The sequence below is a fragment of the Quercus robur genome, chromosome 11, assembly GCF_932294415.1.
Source record: "Quercus robur chromosome 11, dhQueRobu3.1, whole genome shotgun sequence".
Taxonomy (NCBI): domain Eukaryota; kingdom Viridiplantae; phylum Streptophyta; class Magnoliopsida; order Fagales; family Fagaceae; genus Quercus; species Quercus robur.
The window spans coordinates 13645120-13668405 of NC_065544.1; the positions used below are offsets into that span (position 1 = coordinate 13645120).

Genomic DNA, 23286 nt, shown 5'->3' on the forward strand with positions numbered 1-23286 from the left:
ACAAAAGTTGAACTTAATAAGCGAAAATCTATACCGTGCATTGTAGATCTTGAATGCTTTAGGGCTTCCTACGTCTGGAGAGAGAGAGAGTTTGCAGAAACCGTGGCTTTATGTTTCTTAATTTAAGAGAGGGGTAAGGTTGCTAGGGTTTTGAGGGGTTATAATTTTTATTTATTTTTTATTTTTTAAATATTGTGCTGACGTGGAAAATTGTGGTGCCATTTTTTATTTTTTAAATATTGTGCTGACGTGGAAAATTGTGGTGCCAGCAAAGGCTTCGGTTTTATATATATATATATAGATTATATATGTGAGGGAAAAGAAAAGAAGAGATCACAATTCACATTGGCATCAGCCCCTGAAACCGAAACCGAAACCCTAAAATTTGGCTTGCGCCATATAGAGTGGTGTGAGAATGGGAGAGATATACATCCATCGGAGATTTATACCACCGATTGACGACCCCATATTTTCGACTTCGAGGAGTGCAGCACTATTTGGGACGCCTTACAAGAAGTTACCATTCCCGATGCCCATGAAGATCCCCCTCTCGATTTGCTGCGACACCTGCTCCTATTACATCCGCCGCGGCAAAACCATTCTCTCTCGCAAGGAGCAGGTCATCGGCGAGGATTGCATGGGAAGTCCGATCTACCGCTTCCGCTTCAACTGTACAAAGTGTTCTGCTCCCCTCAGCATCAAGGCAGACCATGTAAATCTTGACCGCGTTGTTGAGTCTGGCGCTACCAGAATGACTGAAGAAGAAGAGCGTCAGGTTGCAGTCAAGAAGAGACGACGGGTTCGGGTTAGGAAAGCTGCTGAAGAAGAAGTAGTGGGGGATGGGGATGCGGATGCAATGAAATCTTCAGAGAACAAAAGAGAGATTGCTGCGCTGGATGATGAGGTACAAACAAACATATTGCATCCCGGCTCGAATCGCAGCCAAACTTGTGTGTTTTAGACATTTTGCCTGAGATCATTATCAATGTTCTGTAATAAGTAGTAATTATTATGTATGAAGTAACACTTTGATGTGAAATAAATTATTCCTTTTATCAGGAGGTTGCAGTGAAGAAAGGACGGATTGGGGAAGCAGCTGAAGAGGTGGGGCTTGCACTGAATTCTTTAGAGAACAGAACATTTGATTCTAAAAGAGAGATTGCTGCGCTGGATGGGATGAAATCCATGGAGGTATTTGCTTTAGTAGTGTAGAGTTGGCCTAAAATTGGCCCTAAAGTCTCTGTAACTTGTGACTTTTAGACATTTTGCTGGAGATCATTATCTCCGTGCTTGCATCACATTTGAAACTGATGAACTCCGCCCCCTTACCAACCCTGCGGCGCAGCCCGGCGCTGTAAATGTTTTCCTGAAAACGTTTTCAATACTTGCAGTTGTTTGTTTTGCTGTAAAACCTCTCTTTGTCAAACATAAAACCCCATGAACCAGCAACACCTTCCCCTTCCCCCATTGTTGATGCCAATATTTGTTGTTATTATTATTTTTCTATGTTTGTTTTATTTGGATGTTAGAGCCTTAGAGGTTCTGCAGTGGGTTTTGGTTGGTTGTAGATATACTGAGTTATGTTATATATTATTTTTTTTTGGTTGTTTGTAAGATTGGTCTGGGTTTAGGACCTTTGGTTGTGGATTTGCAAAAGTTTTCCCAATAGTTTTGCTTTCCAATCAGGGTTTTGGTTGCTCCGAGGTTTTTCTCTCTGATAATGCTTGATCCCCGACCAGGACAGGCAGAATCAAAGGTAATGGTCATTTGGGTCTCTTCCATTTCTTTGATTTTGATGCTTTCAGTTAAGGTTTTAAATGTTTGAATTGGTTTTGTATTGTGGGTTTAGTATTTGGAGCTCGGAAGTGGGCTGGAAATTCACTTTTAAGGTTATATAGTATTTTGATCTTTTTAAATATTGCTAAGTGATTTTCACTGTTGGAACTGCTAGCGAGTTTAGAATTTTTTTTTCTTTTTTGGAAATATTAGTATCGGATACATTTTGAAAATATATATTGAAATTTTTTTTTTACCTTTGTTTTTATTTAATGCTAATGTAAATAATTGGAGTGAGGACGAGATGCAATTAGGGATATAATTTGTTTGGTCTGGATTCTGGAGTGGATATATGGTAACTAGGAAGCATGGATGCATCATTTGTGGTGTTGTACCTGTGTTGTACCGATGTCGTACCCGTGTCCTATTGGTGTCTTACCAATTTTTCAGAAATTGCTCATGTTGTCTTGTTGTATGTGTACCAGTGTCTATGTCCGTGCTTCCTAGATGGTAAGTTTGTTCAATCTTTCTACACCATAAAGGCTTTAAGTTTAGGAGCTAATAAATTCCCATTATGCAAGAGGTGATAGGGGTGGTTTTAACCTTAGGTACCTTGATACTAGACTTTTTGAGGAACTACTTGTTGTTGACACCTTAATGTGAAAAAGTCTATGAGATAAGTTTGACAATTTCTTGTTCTCCAATCCTATTTATCTACTTATTCATACGAGTCCAGTGCTGAAATGGCCATGCTGATTGTTTTTGGTGAAAAACCTGATGCTCACACAGCAGTTCTACATTCTCCATTTGAATTTAGAATGCTGTTATATGTCCAAGTATATGCTTCTATATGGCATTAGTAAATAATGTGCAGAAAAATATGCTTCTATCTAGCATTATATGTCCAAGTTATTGGATTAAGATACACATAAAAAAGAAGAAGAAAAAGTTATAGGATCAAGATACAATAACTTCAGTTTAAGTTCACAGATATGTCTAGTACTCTAGTTTTTCAGTTTGTGCTCTGCTATATCCGGCAGATATTGTTTTTGGTGATACATTGTAATAATTTCTTTATATTTTGGGGAGGAGTTGGGGTTGGTGCTGTTGGTGCTGTTTCTCTTATTCTACACTTATTCAGTAAATTTGAGGTTAAGATTAATGATATGACATAAGGTTGTTTATCTAAATTCCATATGGATTTCGTGATAGAAAATATTTTGTCAGTCTTGGTTTATAGCTGAGGTTCTAACGCAATAATATATATATATGTATGTGTGTGTGTGTGTGTGTATATATATATATATATATATATAATTGTATCTTTATAAAGGGTTAGATACGTTTCCTTATGTATTGTTTCTTCGGTCCCCTTTTTAATTTTCAGCCATCTGTCTACTTAAAATACTTCAACAAGCAGCGTTAAAAAAGACAAAGCTTTCTGTTTTCTATTCTTATTTTCCCTGGCCCACGATAAAACATCTGCTTCATATCTCTATAACTTTCTCAATCGCTAAAGTCAGAACTCAAAACAACCAATTTAGCTTCTACAAAAGGTAAGAAGGGCCAGATGGTGGAGGGTAAGAAGGAAGTAAGGAATGACAATTGCCTCCATAGAAATCCCCCACCATTGACCTAGTCATCACCAAAACCCACAACCGCCACTTGCTCTTAGCCTCCACTCAAAACCCCACAAGCCAGAAGCTACTAAAACAAAAACAAAAAAAGACCAATTTGAACCAAATTCGATCTGAGTAATGTTGTTGCAAACTAGTGCTCAATGGAGTCCTGAGGCTTGATCGGCAGATTTGGATTTTTGGTTTTGGAGATTTGGATTTGCGGAGGAAGCCATGAGAGAGAGAGAGCTTTTTTTTTTTAAAAAAAAAAATTCGGCTTTTGTTGATGATAATGATATAGATTTACTATATGGTATTGATAAAAATCTGAAATAAATTTTTTTTTGGGAAGATTGATCCAAACCTCTCAAGTTATTCTCAGCATAAGGAAAAGTTCCAACCTGAATTCTGAGATTTGAAGACATATCTGATGTGTTATCGTTGGACAGGGAAGATGAAAAAGAAAAAAGAAAAAGAAAACAGAGGGAGAGTCTTTTACCGCTGTTTGTTGAAGTATTTTAATTGGACAAGTGGCTGAAAATTAAAAGGGGAACTAAGGGACGGAGCCAAAAATTTAAAATTTCTTCCTCAAACTTGTACTAGTCCAACAGATAAAGAATACTTAACCCCTTCAACACTTGTAATCAATCCAATGGTTAAGCCACTCTCTCCAAATAGCATATATGTCAACCCATTAACCATTTCAAAACAAAACTTTATTTTTTTTCCCCTTCATTTTTATTGTCAAGGATGCCACAAATACTTTTGCTTGTTTTCCTCTATAGTGCTGCCAATTCATTGTTTATTTCTTATCAACACATCTCATCTCAAGATTATTCAACATAGTCAAACAAAACTGTCACAGTTTGTATGAGTGTTTAGATTTTTAAGAATATGCTTTGTTTATTAAGGTTGTATTCATTTTTTATTCCTATTGCCATGTGATAGTATATTACATCTCTCTTCCAAGTTAGACTTTATCCTCTCTCTTTTTTTTGGGAATTAGGTGCCAAATAATTCATTAAAAAAATTAAAATATAGGAAAATTGTACTTTTTTCTTGCTTTCCTCTATAGTGCTGCCAATTCATTGTTTATTTCTTATCAACACATCTCATCTCAAGATTCTCAACATAGTCTAACAAAATTGTCAGTTTTTGTATGAGTGTTTAGATTTTTAAGGATGTGCTTTGATCTACAACATTTTTACAACAAATCTTAAGTGGCAAGTTGTTACTAATTGTTAATTGTTATTGTTGGGGTAAAAAAGTAATTTTAGTGTTAGGTTCAAATTTGAACCAATAACAACTAACTACTTATGATTTGTTGTAAAAATGTTGTGGACGTAGTACCTCTGTTTTAAGAATATGCTTTGTTTATTAAGGTTGTGTACATTTTTTATTCCTATTGCTATGTGATAGTATATTACATCTCTCTTCCAAGTTAGATTTTATCCTCTCTTTATTTTGGGAATTAGGTGCCAAATAATCCATTAAAAAAATTAATATCTAGGAAAATTTTAATAATGTGAATGATAATAAGTTGATAGTGCTTAAAATAATAGTCAAAATTTTGTTTCCTTGTGTGTGAATAAAATCCATAAAGTTGAGTAAAAATTGATGAAGTGCATTCTATGAAAGATTATCATATCATCTGAAATAATTTTGATGTGAAATATTTTGTGTGTGGATATTATTATATATGTCTGTGGTGAATTAGATAGCTTTTATATATTCATTAATGTTTATGAACATGACAGTTTATCAAAGTAGATAATTTTGTATTTAATAGATTTATGAATTATGATTACTATATCAATACTATAACTCAGCCCCCCAAGTGAACATTCTTGGCTACTCCCTTAAGGAATAATACATAAGATACTGTATCTAAGTTTTACTCTTTTAAAAATATATGACGAGAGAAGCTGTTGGGTATTTGGTACAGTCATTTTCATGATTAATGTTGTCATGAATTTGTGAAAATGTTTATTTCAGGCACATGAGAGTATAGTGGTGTGATTATAATTCTTATACTCCATTATTTTTATTTTGTTATGTAGACTGATAACAAAAAAATCAGAGCAGCTCCCTCTGAAGTTTCATCCGTCCTTGCTGTGGGGTTGCAGTAGCAAAGATGGTTGGAGAACTTTTTCAACAAAGATGGTGGTCACTAGACATTAATGTTTATGTAAATCTTGCACGATGTTAGTGGTGGTATAATGGATATGTATTATGGAACAATGAAGTGTCTTTGATGGTTTTGTATTAAATCTTTGGAGGGGTATAGTATTATGTTAGGTATCATGAATGGTTGTGTATATAAACTATGGTTATGTGTAAGTGTTAGGACAAAATAGGCTTCTGCCCTTTTCGGGCAAATTAATTAGCTTTTTGTCCTTCTTCCCAAACTAAATAGGGAAATGCCCCTCTTTTGAAAATCAACTTTCTCAAAATTGAGTTGAAAAAAAAAAAAAATTCTAGAACTTTATAGTGACGTTTTTAAGGACCTATAGTGACGTTTTGTAGGACCTATAGTGACGTTTTGTAATTTGATATCAAATTGCTTATAACTTGATTTTATGGACATCAAGTTACAAAACGCCACTATAGGTCCTTAAAAACGTCACTATAAATCCTTGAAAACGTCACTATAGGACTTAACTCAATTTTGAAAAAGTCAATTTTCAAAAGAAGGGCATTTCCCTATTTAGTTTGGAAATAAGGGCAAAAGGCTAATTAATTTACCCGAAAAGGGCAGAAGCCCATTTTGTCCGTAAGTGTTAAGGATGGTAATGAAATTTCGTCATTTTCATATAATAAAAAAGAAGAAGGATGGTTACGTTTTAAGCATGATAATGTGATATGTGGAAATATATTAAAAATTTTCCTCTGTTTGGTTCGTGGAGGAAAAGAGTGAAAGAAGGGGCTTCTTGTATTTATTTCTTTTGGGTTATTATAACCCATCTCATAGTTTCGTTGTGGGCAAAGCAGAAAGTTCAGTATGATTTTTGAAATAATATAGTGTATTTAAAACTCATACAAGCACGCAAAGACTGTGCATGTGCTGCTTGTTAGCCATAGATATAAAGCAAAGCCTCATACAAAAGTAACAAAACATAACTAAAATTCAAACTCATACCCAAGTTTCTGACCACACCAAAACTATATAGTGCTCTTTAATGGCTGGAAAGAAAAAGGAAAAAAGGTATTGAAAGAAATGAATAAGGAGAGAAAAAAATTATAGTATTAATTAGATAATGAAGGAAAAGTAATAACATTTAATAATTTTTTTTAACTGTTAAATCTTTTAAAATTTACAATATTAAAAATGTGTAATTATATATATATATATATATATATATATATATATATAGGGCCTGCTAAGGTTTGTCAATTGTCATGCACTGATGGTTCTTATCGGTATCTCGTTGCCTTTATATACATGTTTCTTCAATACACTCTTACTGGCAAGTCCAACAAAATACAACCCCAAAACATGAATGAGAGGTAGAAGTCCATTTATGGAGAATTGTAGCTGAAGCCTTACCCCTGAGAAGCAGGTTAGGCTAGCTGTGGAATAAACCTTGATAATGATTTTTGTGGTTTGGAATGAACTGGGGTCTAAAAAGTGTGGGTTTCCAAAGGGTATCAGCCTCAGGGAAGGAATTAATAAACTAGTTGTGGAATCTCGAGAAGAATTATGTAACAGGTTTGTAACCACTAACCACTACTCACCTTATATTATTTGGAAGACAAGAAATGTCATCTTTATGAATAATGAAAAAGTTGTACCTATGGATATCTATTCTAGATGGCTTCTTAAAATGTGCAACGATTGATATATACGTGTGAATAAAGTCTCACATTTAATAATAATTAGAAGAGTGAGTGGTTAATATTACATAATTAGTCGTAAACTAATAATTTTAAGCTTTTGTGTTAAATGATGTCCTTACATGTTATACTTTCTTTGCAAGACGTTATCTTCACTATGTCGAAAATTACTACATACTCTAAGACAACTTTAGTAACATTTAAATATAGCCCCCAAAAAAGGAGACATGAGTGGATTCACATAAGATTAACATAAGCCAATCTTCAAAATAATCCTTATATGTAGGCTTGTCCACGGGTTGGGTTTGTGCCAAACTTGGAACCAACCCGACAACTTCAAGTGGAAGGCAAGTTGACCTGTTGCCAACCATTAGAAACCTCAGGTTGAGTTAGTCTTGGTTCAGGTCTACGGTGGTCGGTTTCGGGCAAAACTAATAGAGTAGAGCATCTGTAGAGATCTAGCCAGATCTCATCAAGATTTGGCTAGATTTGCGTTTGAGAGAGAGGGGAGGGTCAAAGAATGGCAAGCTTCAGCAGGGAGGGCAGTCGGGTCAATTGGAGTCAATTTTCATGCAAAGACTCACTAATTGACTCATTGGTTTCAGTTTTTGGAAATAAAGATCCGTCATTGATCGTCGTCGGGTCAGCTGGTTTGGGCGGGTGGGTGGGTCGGTTGCTGGGTCAAGATGGACAACCCTACCTATATGCAAGTAAAACACACTCTCACAAAATGGGCCTTTTTGAACCAAATTCTACTATCTTTTGGGCCCATTTTAACTTAATTAATGTAATTTTTAGCCAACTCTAGTCCCACTTTCTCCTCCTCAATCCAAACAGGTAACTCACTTTACAATGCCCAAAAGATATCAATTCAAGAAGATAAAGTAATAAACTTTAACTCACTAGAGGTCTCTACTCCCCTTTCCTTGGACCTTTTTGAACCAAATTCTACAATTTTTTGGGCCCATTTAACTCAATTAGTGTAATTTTCAGCCAATTCTAATCTCCTTCAATTCAAACAAGTAACTAGCTTTAGGAAGCCCAAAAGATAACAATTCAAGAAAATAAAATAATAAACTTTAACTCACTAAAGGTCTCTAGTAATAGTCAAAACCTGCCAAGCCTTGCGAGTTACCTTTCTCCCAATTTAATATACCTTCCTCTTTTATAATCTCTCCCTAAATCTCTCTTATATTATTTTTTTTTCCCCTTAAACCTCTTTTATCTTCATCAAAATATTATTATAGAATGAATAGTAAATTTTTTATAAATAGTAAAATTAATATATTCAAAATGGGCCTTTTGAACCAATACTACAATCCTACCATCTTGTAAGCCCATTTATGCTCTACATCCTATTCCAACTTCATCAAGCTATGTATAGTTATATATACACATGAGCCCATTTAATTTTCTTACAATAATAACGCAAAACTCAAAAACCTCTCAGAGACAGTGAGAGAGACAAAGAAAAAAATGGCGAGAAATTCAATTCTGAGCAGCCACCGCCAAGTTCTGCGTCAAATCATTGGTTCAAATTCTCGATCCTTCCAAACTCTAATTCCATCTCCTCCAACTCCAATTCCAACTCCAACCTCATCTCTCTTCTCTCCGGTTCCTCCTAAACCCTTCCCCTCCGGTTCCTCCATTCTCTCCGGTTCCTCACGCGTTCACTTCTCCGACCTTCCTTTCTTCCAATTTCGACCTCTCTCCTCTCCCTCAGGTACCTCTCAATCCCACATTTCCTTTTTAATTTACTATTTTATTAAAAAAAAAAAGATTATCATCAATTATTAATCTTAATTAGGAATTTAATATTTGCTTATCAAATTTCAATTATTGTCCCACAATTTTTAAAATTTGTAATTTGGTCGCTGAAATTTTTTAAAAGGTATTAATTTGATGAAAATGATATCTTTTAAAATTTTCAAGGACTAATAAATTAAAATTGATGGAGTAAAATTGAATTTAGGCCAAATTACAAGGAAAAAACGTTAAAATTGATAATTTTATATTTCATAAAATGAGCGTAGTTGACTTGAGATGAAAATGTTATGATGGATAACTGGAAATGCATAGAAAGATAAGGGTGACGGTGACGCCTGTTGATGAAAAGATGAGGGAGAGTTGCGTGAGATGTTTAGAGGAGAGCGGTTGATGCACGCACCGGTAAGAAAGAGTAGACGAAAAGGGTATGTCAATTAAGGAAGTAACAGAGAGTATGATTTCAGATAGAATAGAATGTTGTGGAAAGGAATTCGTGTGGCCAATCCTAACTAACATTGAGGATCCATAAACAACTCAAAAATTTATGACTAAGGTTTGGTTATTGTTATTGTTGTTGTTGTTGTGACTTACTACTGCTGACGTCCAATTCAATAAAGTTCTAAAGAAAAACAATTTTTAGATCTGGTGAAGTCATTTCTAAATCCTCAAATTACAAACATCTATCAAATCACTTATGGATTGCTTCATTTTAAATCTGATAAACAAAAATCTAATTTAGTCCAAATTTCAACATTTTAAATTTTCATATGGAAAGAAAATGTAGTGCATGATGCATATACTGGTTATAGGCTGAGCAATATGGACACAGACAAGACACAACATGAGGGTATGGCAAAAATTTAATTCTTGAAAAATTAGAGCATGACTGGGTGGGAATATGAAAATTAATTACTTAATTAATATATTGTTCTGTATTTTTTATTTATGTTTAGGCATATTCTATGTATATATTAACTAGGTTCCTTCTAATGGTTGGAGGCTTGGGATGAGCTGTAGACCCAAACATCTTGGGTTCGATCCTCACTAGGAGTTCTCCTGGATTACCTGATTCACGTTTTGGCAAGTGGGATCGTGTATCCATGGTTTACTCCCCAAGGGTGGGTTCAAAGGGCCTGCCTTGGTGAGGTTTCACAACATCCAGAAAAAAGAAGAAGTTTATTTTAAGTTTTCAATATAAATAAGAATTAAGAACTATCAAAATATTTAGAGAAAGAATTTTATAGAATAAAAGAATTATATATATTTTTCCTCCTATGACATGAAGGATATGCAAGCATGAGTATCTCAGTGTATTTGTGTTTGTCATGGCATGCCAAGGATTTTGGAGTATTTGTGCTTCTTACATTACAGGCCTAAATAATGTTTTGATGTTGTTGATATCTTTCAATCTTGATTGATTGATATTTCTGTATTTGGTCGATGTTTGGAATCACTGATTCTACTTGCAAATGGTTGCTTCCACACTCCCCTTCTCTGACTCATTTGGGACTCACCATGTGAGAGAAGAGGCTGTGGAAGCAGCAGCTGATATTGTATTGGATCTAATTACCGTTTGTGTTTGTAACAACTCTTTAACTTGATGAATAATCAAACATTGTGTTTTGTTTTGTATGCTAAGCCCATGATTTAATTTCAGGTCCATCAAACATTGTCCTCGTTAATTCAGAAAATGACTTCAATAGTTCACTTAGCAAAGCTCAAGGTACATATCTATCCCTCTTGTAAAAAAAATTTCTGTAAAAGATATTCATTTGTAGATGTTTTCTTTGTCTGCAAAGTTTCTGTTGTTTACTTTCTAGAGAACTTATCATTGCTATGTTTTTTTTTGCTACAATTTATTGGCGATAGACGACTCGGTGCCAGCAATTTTCTATTTCACTGCAGTTTGGTGTGGGCCTTGTAAGTTCTTAATTATTAGTTTTTTTAGTGAAGAAATTTAAAACAAATGGTGTTTTATTTTCCTTGAGATTAAATTTCAATTAATTGTTTTATATTCTTATTATGCAGGCAGGTTCATTGGCCCTATCATCGGTGAGCTGAGTGAGAAATATCCTCATGTGACGACTTATAAGATTGACATTGACCAGGTAGGAAGGGTTCATGGTACTGTGATGTAGTCTTTTCAAATATAGATCAAATTTTCTGGAAATCATACCATGCTCATCATACATTTTCATCAAGGCAAAAAATTAAAATTTTTTCAATCTGGGATTTATTTTTTATGGGGAATATGATTTATAAAATGTGATTTCATTTTACTCTTCAACTGATGTTTTGGTAATTTTAGCTTCCAACTTTTGACTTTCAAATATGGTTTAATAGTTTTTTATTATTATTATTATTATTATTATTTTCTATGACTAATCTCATTGAAAAAAAATCACGAAAGGGGCTCAGTCTCAACCACATACACGGGATGTATAAAAGAGATACATCAAATACCATCAAGAAAAACTATATATGGTATAATAGTTTAATGGTTTGTAGAGGATTTTTGGATTCTTCTTTCTTTCTTTTCCCCATATTTTGTTTTATTTTATTATCTTTCAAGATAGAAAATCATTTAACCATGTGAGGAATGACTATAGTAAATCAAATTAGAATATGCATCTAGTTGTTCTCATTTAGCTGTCTGTTAGAAGGAACTGGTATCTAAGGAGTAAGGTAGAAAAGGCCAAAATCATAAACTAGTATACCCTTTTTTATTCTTTTTACCTTTTCTTATACTTAACTGGCAGATTGCATACTAGTACACCATTGTTTGTTACCCAAATGATCAACCAATATACGTTGCTTTTTAAAAAAAACTGTTCTGTTTATAATTTAACTGTTACATAGCTATATGTTCAAACCTAGTGGGGTGTCTTCTACATCAAAAAAAAAAAAAAAATATATATATATATATATATATTTTGTCCCCCCTGTGCTTTGGGGGTTCCCATTGATGAAAATAGTTGGTAGATTTGCTTGAGGTAGTTTGGTCATGTACAAAGGAAAGAGAGAGAGAGAGATCAATACACGAGTGAGAAGGAGTGATTTGATTTAAGTTGAGGGAACGGAATGACGTAGAGAAAGACCTAAAATTACACTAGTAGTAGTGACAAAGAACATGTTAATTAAGGAAGTGTCAAACAGTCAAAGAGCATGTTTTAAAAAGATTAGAACGGTGAGAAAGAATACATGTGAACAACCCTGATTAGTTTATGTGGATCCATAGCCAACCCATAGTTTTGGGATTAATGTTTGTTGTTAGTTTTTTGGTTTTTTTTTTTTTTTTTGTGTGGGGGGGGGGGAGTCTCAATGGATATATCACTAAGGAATAGAAGTATGGCTATGGCCACTATTTATTTATTTATTTTGGAGATAAAAGATAGGACCTTTATTCTGTAATCATAGAATATTTATTATTATTGGAGATATAATATTTATTATTTTTTTTGGAGATAAAAGATAGAACCTCTATTGTGTAATCATAGAATATTTATTAAGTTAAAAGGGAAAATTCTGTAAGTCTGCTATAGAACTAGCTATGCTCTATGGTTTCAAATGTTGTGCTGTTAAGAAGCAACATATTCATAAAATGAGTGTTATTAAAAGTAAAATGAGTGTAACTAAAATGAGAACATTAAGATGGATAAATGGAAATACATGAAAAGAAAGGATCCGAATAAAGGAAATCTGCTTAAAGATAGGGTAGCCTCTGTTGATGAAAAGATGAGGGAGAGTCTCCTAAGATGGTTTGGTCATGTTTAAAAGAGTTATTAATGCACCGGTAAGAAAGAGTGAGTTGATCCAAGTTGAGGGAATGAAAAAAGGTAAAGGAAGATCCATTATAACATTAATAGAAGCAATGAAAAATGAATTGTCAATTAATGAATTAATAGAGAGCATGACTTAATAGAGGAAAAGAATATATGTGGCTAACCCTAACTAATTTGTTTAGGATCCATAGCCGAGTCCAAAATTTTTTGGATTAGGTTATCTACATAAAATAACAAAGAAACATAAAGCAGCATCTCTATGACCAATAGTATGCATCTCAGCCTTAGAGATTCTGGCTCTTGTGTATGACCGTTGTCCAGGGAGCTGCTATTCCGTGAGTGTAGGGCTGCTTGCTTGTGGTCATGTAGCAATGTCTGGACCATATCCAGAATTGTGAAGGATGTAGCTACTTCTCCTCAAAAGAAAACATTATTCCTCGCATTCCACAGAGTCCATACCAGCATTGCCCATATTTCCACCTCCTCTTCCCAGCATTCCATGATGACCTGCTGAAATAAGTAGAGGAAATCATCACCCGTATCTGTTGACTATTGAAATTTGCCTCCAACCATGGCCCATACATTTCTATCCGTGGGACTCATCCACATCGCATGCACCACAGTTTCGGTTTCTTGGTTACAAATGTTGCATATCAGGTCCACCTCTATGTGCCGGCTTCGTAGGCTTTTTTGTGTTGGCAGTGAGTTAGTGCATTCTCTCCAGATGCAATGCTTTACCTTAGATGGAACCTGCAGCTTCCATAGCTTTTTCCAAGCTGGATAATCCACCCAAGCCTGAGAACTCTCTCCCTGTGCTGGCTTATTTAATCCAAGTGCAAGGTGATATGCTGCTTTCATCTTGAAGTCTCCCTTAGGAAACCCGACCCACCCCAGAACTCCAAACATAGGAAGGATTGTTTCCTAGCTTTGCTTAAGGAAGGAGTTATTGGGGAAATACCTTACTTTGAACACTAGATAGAATAATGAGTGTGGCTGCTGCATTAACTTCCACCCCCACATAGCATCCATTGCCAAGGTAAATACATGGAGATCTTTGAATCCTAACCCTCCATTTACCTTCAAATCACACTGTTTGATCCAACATTTCCAATGTATTTCCCTTTTTGGCCCCTTTGACTCCACCTATATTTGGCAGTCATAGAATTCAGTTCATCAAACTATGTCTTAAGAATTTTGAAGCAAGACATCATTGTATGTGGGTATGGCTTGAACCATGGATTTAATCAATATTTCTCTCCCTGCCCTTGAAAGCGTGTTTTCTTTCCACCCTTGGAGCCTCTTCATCAACCTTTCTTTTATGCTATTAGAAGTGCTTGCCTTGGATCTTCCCAACAACATCAGCAGGCCAATGTATATATCATGTCTTGTAGTTGCTTGGGTCCCCATTAGATCATGGATTTCCTTCATGGTTGCATCAGAAGTATTTTTGCTAAAGATATTGGTCTTCTCCCAATTTATTTTTTTGCCTTGAAGCCTTATCATAATAGTCTAAAATCTATAATATGTTTCTACATTCCTCAGTTGTAGCATGGCAAAAGAGCCCTATCATTTGCAAACGAAAGGTGGGAGACCTTGGGATCACCCATACAATTTTATATACTGTGAACCTTTCTATCCACCTCTGCTTTCCTCAATAAGGCAGAAAGGCCCTCAGCAAAAATCAAGAAAAGGCATGAGGAAATAGGATCACCTTGCCTTGTTATACCTTTGGTTTCCTCATTTACTAGGACCACATATGATGCTGTACATTTGTAATCAAATTACATGATTTGGGACACCCTTCTTGAGTCAACCATTTTCCAAAATCATCCCTTGCAAAAAACTCCATTCTACCTGATCATAAGCTTTGCTCATGTAGAGTCATTTGCCCAAGCTTTCCTTTGTGCCTAGACTGCATGCTATACAAAAATTCATAAGCTATAGCACATTGTTGGTAATAAGACGTCCCAGTATGAAAGCACTTTGGGAATCAGAAATAATATATCAGAGAATAGACTTTAATCAATTAGATAGGATTTTTTGCACTATTTTGTAGAGGACATTACAAAAACTTATTGGCCTATAATCCAGGATTTTCCTATAGTACACTAGAAATGTACTATAGGGGCCAAAAAATCAAGAGAGCCCAAGTTACAATGATCAATTAAAACAGGAAGGGAAAAACAAGAATAGGTTGGCAAAACTAGACTCCATTCAAGGAGAGTAAGAGTATATGCCTGAAATTTAAAATAGATAGGACTGCCTTAGTAATAGATTAACCAATAATAGACCAATATTTATGATAAAAGAAGATAGACATACTTTGCGGATCTGGGGCTTTGAAAGTTGAAACTGTGTATTTGGAAAACAACTTATTGTATTATCTATGGCTGTGAATGGCTGGAGTAGGCTTCTTTTATGATTATCAGTAACCTCTCCGTCTATGGCCTCTGAAAATTCATTCTCAAAGGACAGGGTGGAAGTAGTGAATATTTTAGTAAAGTGTCTCTCTGCCAATACACCAATGTCCTCATCACTAGTACACCATTTCTCCTTCTCCCCCATGAGGCCTAAAATGGTATTTTTGGTCCGTCTCAGTGTTGTTTGTAGATTATAAAATTGTGTTTCTATCTCCTGCTTCTATCCATGTAGCTTGTGATCTCTATCTCCATTGCAACTTTTCCGTGTGTAGGATCTCATTTATGGTACAACTAATTTATAGACTCTCTGTTGGATCCCATAGCATCATTCTTCATCAACCCTCCAAATCGGCAAGTTTGGTGTCCAATTCCTTATGGTTTCCTTGAAAAGTTCATCTCCCCATTGATCTAATTGGATTCAACATCGTTTAATTGTTTTGTGCACCACATACGTTGGATTGCCTTGGATAACTTCTGATTCCCACACCTCATGGATGGTTTTTTCACATTCTTCTCTCATAGCTCATTTTTCTTCTAGCTTACACTTTTTTTTTTTTGATAAGTAATAAGCTTTATTGATATAAAAAAAAATGACACCCTAGTACACAGGGAGTGTGCAGGGGTCAACAATCAAGAATAAAAATTACGAGAATCAAGAAAAACAAAAAGAGAAGAGAATGATTGGTTTCGCAAAACAGACAACCAATCCAATAAAGTTCTAAAGAAAAAAAAGCTTAAGGTCGGAAATAGATCTCTCAATATCTTTAGCTTACACTTTTTTTTTGTGTTGGGGGGGGGGGGGGGGGTTGGTGGGCATGGTACATGCTTCACCATGCTTTTAAACTAATCCATCCATGACAATATGGCTATTGTCCTATCAATACTCTCTTGAATATTGACGAACCCCTCTCTATCATTATTCCATGTATACAACATTCCAAATATACTCTAGGTCAAGTAATTTGCATTGATCAAGTGCTTCTCTAAAATCCAACATTTTCTGGTTTCTCGTAATTGTCTTGCTCTAGGATCTTGTTAAAGTCTCCAAAGCATAGCGATGACAAAGAATGCATGCTTCCTAGCTTCTTCAACAATGCCCAAGGCTCAGATCATTTAGGGAATTTAGAACGTCCATAAAAACCCTTCAATCTCCATCTTCTATTATCCCATCTACCACAAGTGCATCTATATGGTATTGGGAATAATTTTTTATTTTTTTATTTTTCCAATTGGGGCTTCTTCACTTTACATCATTTTCAATACACCGCTTCTACCCAAACTTGGAACAATGAGGGCATTTCTAAAGCCAAACCGACTTTGAATTCATGACATTCTTCCAACATCCAGTTTTGTCTGAATGAGGAACAAAACTGTGGTACCTTGAGGCTTCACTATGTTATGAAGAGATTGAACTGCTTGGGTGTTCCCAAGTCCCCGGCAGTTCCAACTTAATAGCTTCATTGATGTCACTGTACAGCTGCTCACCAGCCTCTGCCTTTGAACTTTCGATATTTTCCACACTGGGCATACCCATCAGTGCTCGCTTTTTCCAAGATAACTTTGTATCTTGGGCTTCCTCATAAAAAATCCCAACTCTCTTTGTCCCTACATGATCGAGCGGCATGAGAACAGCCCCACACTGCATGGCATCAGTCCGCACAACTCTCTTCCACGTGATCTGCCTGAGCCCAATATTCTCTTTTATTTCCTTTACTTTTTCACTGTTGCTTGTTGACACCCTCAAGTTCAAATCACTGTTTCAGTCAAAACAACTCTTTTCCTGCAGCATGTCCCATCAACAGAGGCATTCGAAGACAGTGAGTTAATGGCCTTTGGAATGTACTGGGATTGATCACCCAAGATTGCGGGATTTGTTTCGGAGATTGACCCAGCTGTGCATGATTTTCTCTTCGGCCTGATTTTTGGTCCTTTGCGTTAATGTCCACATGATTCATTAAATCCTGATATATCTCCATTTTTTCCGGAGCTTGAACTCTTCCTTGATTCTGGTCTTCTACCAATTGCACCCTTCATTGTTGCCCCCTTTTTTCTCTCTCTTGTGAATCTCGGAATTCATTAATGCTAGAATCTGCTGCATTGAACTTTCCATTTCACCCCATCACTGCCCTGCTCCACCACTGTTTCCGCCTCATGAGTGCCAGTGCTGGCCAAATGTTTTGTTTTCTTCAAGTCTGAGCAAGTGCCAACCTGATTCAACTCCGTTTTCTCCCCATCCACGTCTCTGGTCTCCCCCATTCCTTCAGTCCTGCCCCCCAGGCCAGTCTCCATCTCTTAATCCACCCGAAACCCAGATCCATTTCCTATATTGGTTGCCTGGGCTTGTTTCATCAACTCTCTTGTTGCACTGTGTTTTAGCTTCTCTAAATGGCCACACTGATGACAGAACACAGGTAATCTCTCATACTTGTATGGCCACTAATTTTAAAAAGAAAGATTTGTATCCTTTTTAAAGGAACCAAGAAATTGATTTCATGATGGTTGCATCTAGGATTAAATAGTTCTTGTAATTGTGCATGGTCCTACTGGACTTGGAGATCATATAAGTCTGTAATGGTATTGCATTAGGTTGTAAAAGCTGAAGTAACTTTAGATTGAATGAGAAAAATGGACAAGCACAGGTGTATGAGAGAGAGAGATCTGCGTCTTTCTTATGAAAGAAATTCTGTTCAAAGGCAATTACTGAGGCATTTTGTCAAAGGTGATTCTCAATTTGTTTGGTAAATGTTGAATAGAAGGTTGTGGTCATCATCATTGGAAATATGGTAGTTAAAGGCAAGCACCTAGGTGCCACTCAGGTGCCTCTAAGACTCTAAGGTGAGGTGGCTTTAGAGCCTATGTGAGTGCCTCAAACCTTCTCACCATCTCCATGGTGAGAAGGTGCTTTTGCCTCCTCATGCCTTTGGAGATACAAGCCCTTGGCGCTTTAAGGTGGCCTTTTGCCTTTGACTACCTTGATTGGAATCCTGTTTAAACAAGTATTTCCTGTTTAAACAAGTATTTTACCTTACAAATAATTGGAAGCTGTGGTGGTTTGAGACATTGAGGTGTTAGGATATATAGGCCACTTTAGAAAGAACTGGATTTGAGTCACAAATGGTTATTTAGAATTATAGTGCATAGAGCTTTATGCTTCTTTAACCTCTTTCACACCCCCCCCCCCCCCCCCCCCCCTTTCTTCAAACCAAAAAAAGAAAGAAAGAAAGAAAGTATTTCAGTTTCTTCTTCATTAAGTTCTTGTGTTTTCAGCACATTTCTATGCAAATCTATGCTTCTTGAAGAAATATTTCCATTTGCTTCATAGAACAATGTTCATTTGCTTTATTGAAAACTGCTCACAGAATTTAATGGGTGTGTTCTCAGCTGTCTCTATGGGAATTTAATTTAAAAATTAGCTTACTCTAGAATTCCTACAAAAGCAATTGCGTTACATTATGCTTTGCTTGATTGTATTGTCTCTCATTTTTTTTTTTTCAATCATCATTTGACATGTGGCTTCCTTGACAAGTTAAATTATTCTGGATTTTGGTATCATAACTTATCATGCATCAAAGTTCGCAGGCTAATTAGTTTATTCTATTTACAGGAAGGCCTTCAAAGCATATTAAGCAAGTTAAATATTACCTCCGTGGTAGACAACCTGATCCTTCTTTTCTGTTTTTTATTTCATTTTTTTTTTTTAATGTTCTTATGTCCATATGTGGCTCCAGAACCTGTGTATATATAATTATCTTTGTTTCCAAAAAATTATTGATTGACGTAGTGTTCAAAATGCTTATAGTTGGCTTCTGTATTTGCATATATTAATATGGGTAAAACTTAAGTATAGTTCTTTATATGCCGTACTAGGTTCCCCAATAAACTATAAACAAATACCTTCATTGAATTTGATTATCATTGGAAAAGATAATGTTATTTTTACTTAATTGCAGAATTTAATCTACAGGCTTGAGGAATTGTACCTAAGTTTTGTCTTATTAATATATAATAGGATCATGATCAAGTTATATTTGGTATAATTTTTTGTCAATGATACATGCATCACTTAATAACTTTTTATTGGATTGTTGGTTTATTTTTATTTATTTTTTGTTCTTAACATATATACCAAATTTTGTGTAAATCAAATCTTTACTATTGAATCCATAAAATTTAAACATTTTATAAATGAGGTAATTATTGAGTTTTAATCATCTCTACATTTTGCAAGCATGGACTGTATAAAGAGACAATATAATCCAATAGTGGATTTGTCAAAAATACATCCATTAAAAAAGTTATTAAGTGGTACAAGTTACATCAAGTAGCTCTTGAACATAACCATATATAATATATTTGTTACTAAGCTGGATTTTTTTTTCAGCCAACACTTCATTTTTATCAAAATGGGAAAAAGGCTGCTGAAGTGATTGGAGCTGATGTTGCTCGCTTGACGAACACCATGGAAAAACTCTACAAGTAATTCTTTCCTGATCTACTCGACATCATCTTTATGCCTTTGAGCATCTGTGAATGTTGTAAGCAAATTTCTGCTCCTTTTGAACCAGGTGTCGCATAGTAGGCATAAAGATTTTAAATGGTCAAAGAAAAAGGTTCTTTTTAAACGTGATTGATAATATATGTGGCTTCAAATTTGGTTCTGAATCCTAAATTCATTTACAAATCAGATGAATTGGATGTACTGGGGTTTATCATAGAATGTGTTGCAACTAGGGGTGGCAAAGGAAGCCCAAACTCATTTGCCCACCTAAATTCACCCACTTTAATTGAACCCAAATTCATCCAATTATTAGTTGGGTTAAATAAGCATCAATTCAATTAGACCTAGTGATTATTGAGTTTTAACTAAAAACCCATTGAGGTCCATTTAACTTAGCCCTTCCCATAATAATAAAAAATAAAAATAAAAAAGCCCTCAAACGTTTCAGGATTTTCATTTTCCTTCAGTTTCTTGGCCTCCAAACACCTCTCTCTCTCTCTCTCTCTCTCTCTCTCTCTCATATGGAATCCATTGGAGTACCCAAAAACAAAAAAAAGCAATATATGAACAATCAAAATATAAATTTAGGTTATGTTTAGTAACAATTTTTGTTTTCTATTTTCAAAAACTTATTTTAGGGAATATAAAGAAAAAATAATTTTCTTGTATTTTTGAAATTAAAAACATGTTTGGTTAGTCAAAATAAAAAAAAAAGTTTTAAAAAAATACTAAATATGTTGTTACTAGAATTGAACTTTAATGCCAATTCAGTAAGTGAGACATATTTATTAAATTAAATGCGTATTTTCTTTTATTTTTGAAAATTAGAAACTGAAAACAGCATTTTGCATGTTTTTAGTTTCCTTCACAAATTGAGTTTTGAAAACAATTTTTGTTTTCTGTCAATTTTGGGTTGTCAAACAAGTTTTTAAGTTTTAAAAATAGAAAATTATTTTTGAAAATAGAAAATAAGGGGGAAAAACAGTTACCAAATATACCCTAATATTTTTCCTAGGTATTATTTTCGCAGTAAACAATCATAGAAATCTAAAAAGTAGAGTAGAGAATTTTAGAACCTTGAACAACGCCCATTTACTACCTAGGGATTCTCACCGACGCTCTTCACCTCCGTCGAAACCCCGACTCCTCGCTGGAAATTCACTACAACGCATCCCCTCACCGGCAATGTCGTCCTTGCTGCCACCTCAATATCGGAGTACAACCTGGCAATTGTTCCCGCCGTTGAATCCACCATCAATGCCGTCCTGGAAAACGCACTGTTCATAAATGGCCTCTCCACGACCTTAATTTACAAATCGTCCTTCAAAATGGCGGCGGCGTCGTCGGTGGCGGACAGTTGCTTTCGAAATTCCAGGAAAGTTTTGAGCTTGAAATGACATTTCTTTGTATTTGTTGCACTGTTTGGTTACCAAGAAAGTGAGAGAAAATAGAAAAGAAGAGAAGAGAAAAGAAAATACTTTTTTATTTGGATTTTTAATATAATTGCTAATGTGTATGTGCTTATGTGGAATTTTTTAATCCCAAGAATGGAGACTAAGAGGGTGGAGAAGGAAATTCAAGAAAGTGTTGGGGTTTTCACTTTAATGACATTTTGGTAATTTTGATAATTGGGTGAGTTGGGTTTACCCATAATAATTGGGTTTGGTTGAATTTGGGTTAGAAACAATTAGTTAAATGAGTTTTATATACCCAACTCAAACTCATCCATTTGACACCCTTAGTTGCAACTACCGTTACATTAACAAGGATTTCACAATTGGCGATCATGTTGCATGCTTGAAGGACAACATGAGAAATTTTTACAGTTTTTTCTCTCTACCATCTGTGATGCCTATGCTTTGGTATTATTTGGAGTTTGGTTGGGATTTTGAATAAGTTTGGGATTTGCTTATTTTGCTGAAACTGAAATTTTTTTACTAAAAGTACTGTAGATAAAGGTAAAAGTTAGTTGAAATTGTACAGTGAGATCTATAAATAGTACCAAAAAGTATAATGAAACTCATAAATAATAACAAAAATAAACTGAATAGTAAAATAAGTTGAGAAAATTAATCATGCCAAACGTGTACTTCTAATTCTACTTCACTGATGTGGCACTCATATGAACTTCTTCTTTCTTCTTTTTTTTCTTTTTTTTCTTTTTTTTTTGAGAAAGCACTCATATGAACTTGAACCGACTAAGATTGCTTCTTTTTTTTCTGAGAAAGGACTAAGATTGCTTTTTTCATATTCAAAGCAAGCATCCATGCCGTCTTAGTTTTAATGTAAAATTTGGATTGCATGATTAATTGTTTGTTCCGCTTTCCCCCGGCAGGACTGATTGAAGATTCCAGTCAGGGATTGATGGCAGATGATTATGTAATTTGACATATTTGTAAGTTTTTAAAGAAAACTTCAGAAATTGATGGAAACCATGTTTCTGGTCAGGTTCAGCCTTTCAAGTACTTCTTAGGCCCACAAGGTTTTTATTTTCATGAAGTAAATACTGTATATGAATTGGATTTGACGAGAGGAAGGACCTACGCAATTGGACTGTGCACAAAGTAGTGGTGTCGTCAATAGCAGTTATTGTTGCATGGCCTAGGCAAAAGGGAGAAAACAATTTTGGGCCGAAGTCCTGGTCCCAAATTAATTAGGATGCCGCTAATCTACTTTATTTTTTATTCCCATTTTGGTGATGACTATTACCAGATTAATATTTAGTTATTAGAAAAAGTTTTTTTAATAACAAATGGATTTAGAGTTATTTTTCTCTAACTCACTATGTAATGATTAAAGAGACAATCTATGTATAGTTTTAGTAATATGACCAACTCTACAGCTTAAACAATTGCACTTTTTTTCCCTTAGACCACCAAGCATTTTGTACATAAGGAGGTTTCAATTAAGTTACAAGGCCTTTGGCATGTAGAGATTATTTGGTTGTATTGATCAATAAAACACAAACAATGTTGTCATTTTTAAGGATGGTAAAATTCAATATAGATGTATTTTTGTTTAAAAAATGTAGATATTTGTTTGAATTTAATTGAGGAACTTGAAACACTACACTTAAGTTATTGTACCTAGATTTAATCCTGATTATTTGTAATTTTGTTAACAAAACATCTAATCAAATGTAAATGTTCTAGTGTTAAAAAAAAAAATAGCAAATAAACTTTTAGACCAAAGAAGAAACAAAATGGAAAACCAATATCTAATTAATACTTGTGTTTAATACTATAACTCAAGTATTGGGGCCCAACCCAAAAAAAAAAAAAAGGAAAACCAATATTTAATTGTGCTTTACTCTATGAATAAGTCTGGTGCCACTACTTGTGTCACAACTCGCCACATAAACGAGTTGTAGGCGAGTTGTAGCACAAATTGTGGCAACAGAACTACTCTTACTCTATTTGATGGGCTCTTATGCACAAAATAATAATAATAAAGATAAAAGTGACACCCACACCCAACCTAACTTGAACTAATGTGGGCCACGGTGTGTGTGTGAGGCCCACTTTTATAAAAATGCAAACCCTTTGGGGGCCCAACCCAATATCAAACAAAATAATAAACGATATGTAAACTCA

At 34.9% G+C, this 23286-nt stretch overlaps 2 protein-coding genes across 6 annotated transcripts; both read left to right on the forward strand.

The window, feature by feature from the left end:
• The first annotated feature begins 307 nt into the window (after positions 1–307).
• Positions 308–5805, forward strand: LOC126707442 (uncharacterized). Of its 3 annotated transcripts, XM_050407079.1 has the most exons (4): positions 308–904; positions 1060–1191; positions 1687–1756; positions 5453–5805. In XM_050407079.1, exons 1-3 carry the CDS (start codon positions 416–418, stop codon positions 1726–1728), a joined length of 663 nt encoding a protein of 220 aa, XP_050263036.1. In that variant the 5' UTR covers positions 308–415; the 3' UTR covers positions 1729–1756; positions 5453–5805. The 3 variants fall into 3 exon arrangements, with proteins under 3 accessions (XP_050263036.1, XP_050263037.1, XP_050263035.1); XM_050407078.1 differs by lacking the exon at positions 1687–1756 and having other exon boundaries at positions 310–904; XM_050407080.1 differs by lacking the exons at positions 1060–1191; positions 1687–1756.
• A 2831-nt stretch (positions 5806–8636) lies between these two features.
• On the forward strand, positions 8637–22361 carry LOC126707443 (thioredoxin O2, mitochondrial-like). Of its 3 annotated transcripts, none has more exons than XM_050407082.1 (7): positions 8637–8949; positions 10651–10716; positions 10863–10913; positions 11022–11101; positions 18800–18844; positions 19577–19671; positions 22029–22361. In XM_050407082.1, the coding sequence occupies exons 1-7, from the start codon at positions 8703–8705 to the stop codon at positions 22036–22038; spliced, it is 594 nt and encodes a 197-aa protein (XP_050263039.1). In that variant the 5' UTR covers positions 8637–8702; the 3' UTR covers positions 22039–22361. The 3 variants fall into 3 exon arrangements, with proteins under 3 accessions (XP_050263039.1, XP_050263038.1, XP_050263040.1); XM_050407081.1 differs by having other exon boundaries at positions 22142–22361; XM_050407083.1 differs by lacking the exon at positions 22029–22361 and having other exon boundaries at positions 19577–19857.
• The last annotated feature ends 925 nt before the right edge of the window (positions 22362–23286 follow it).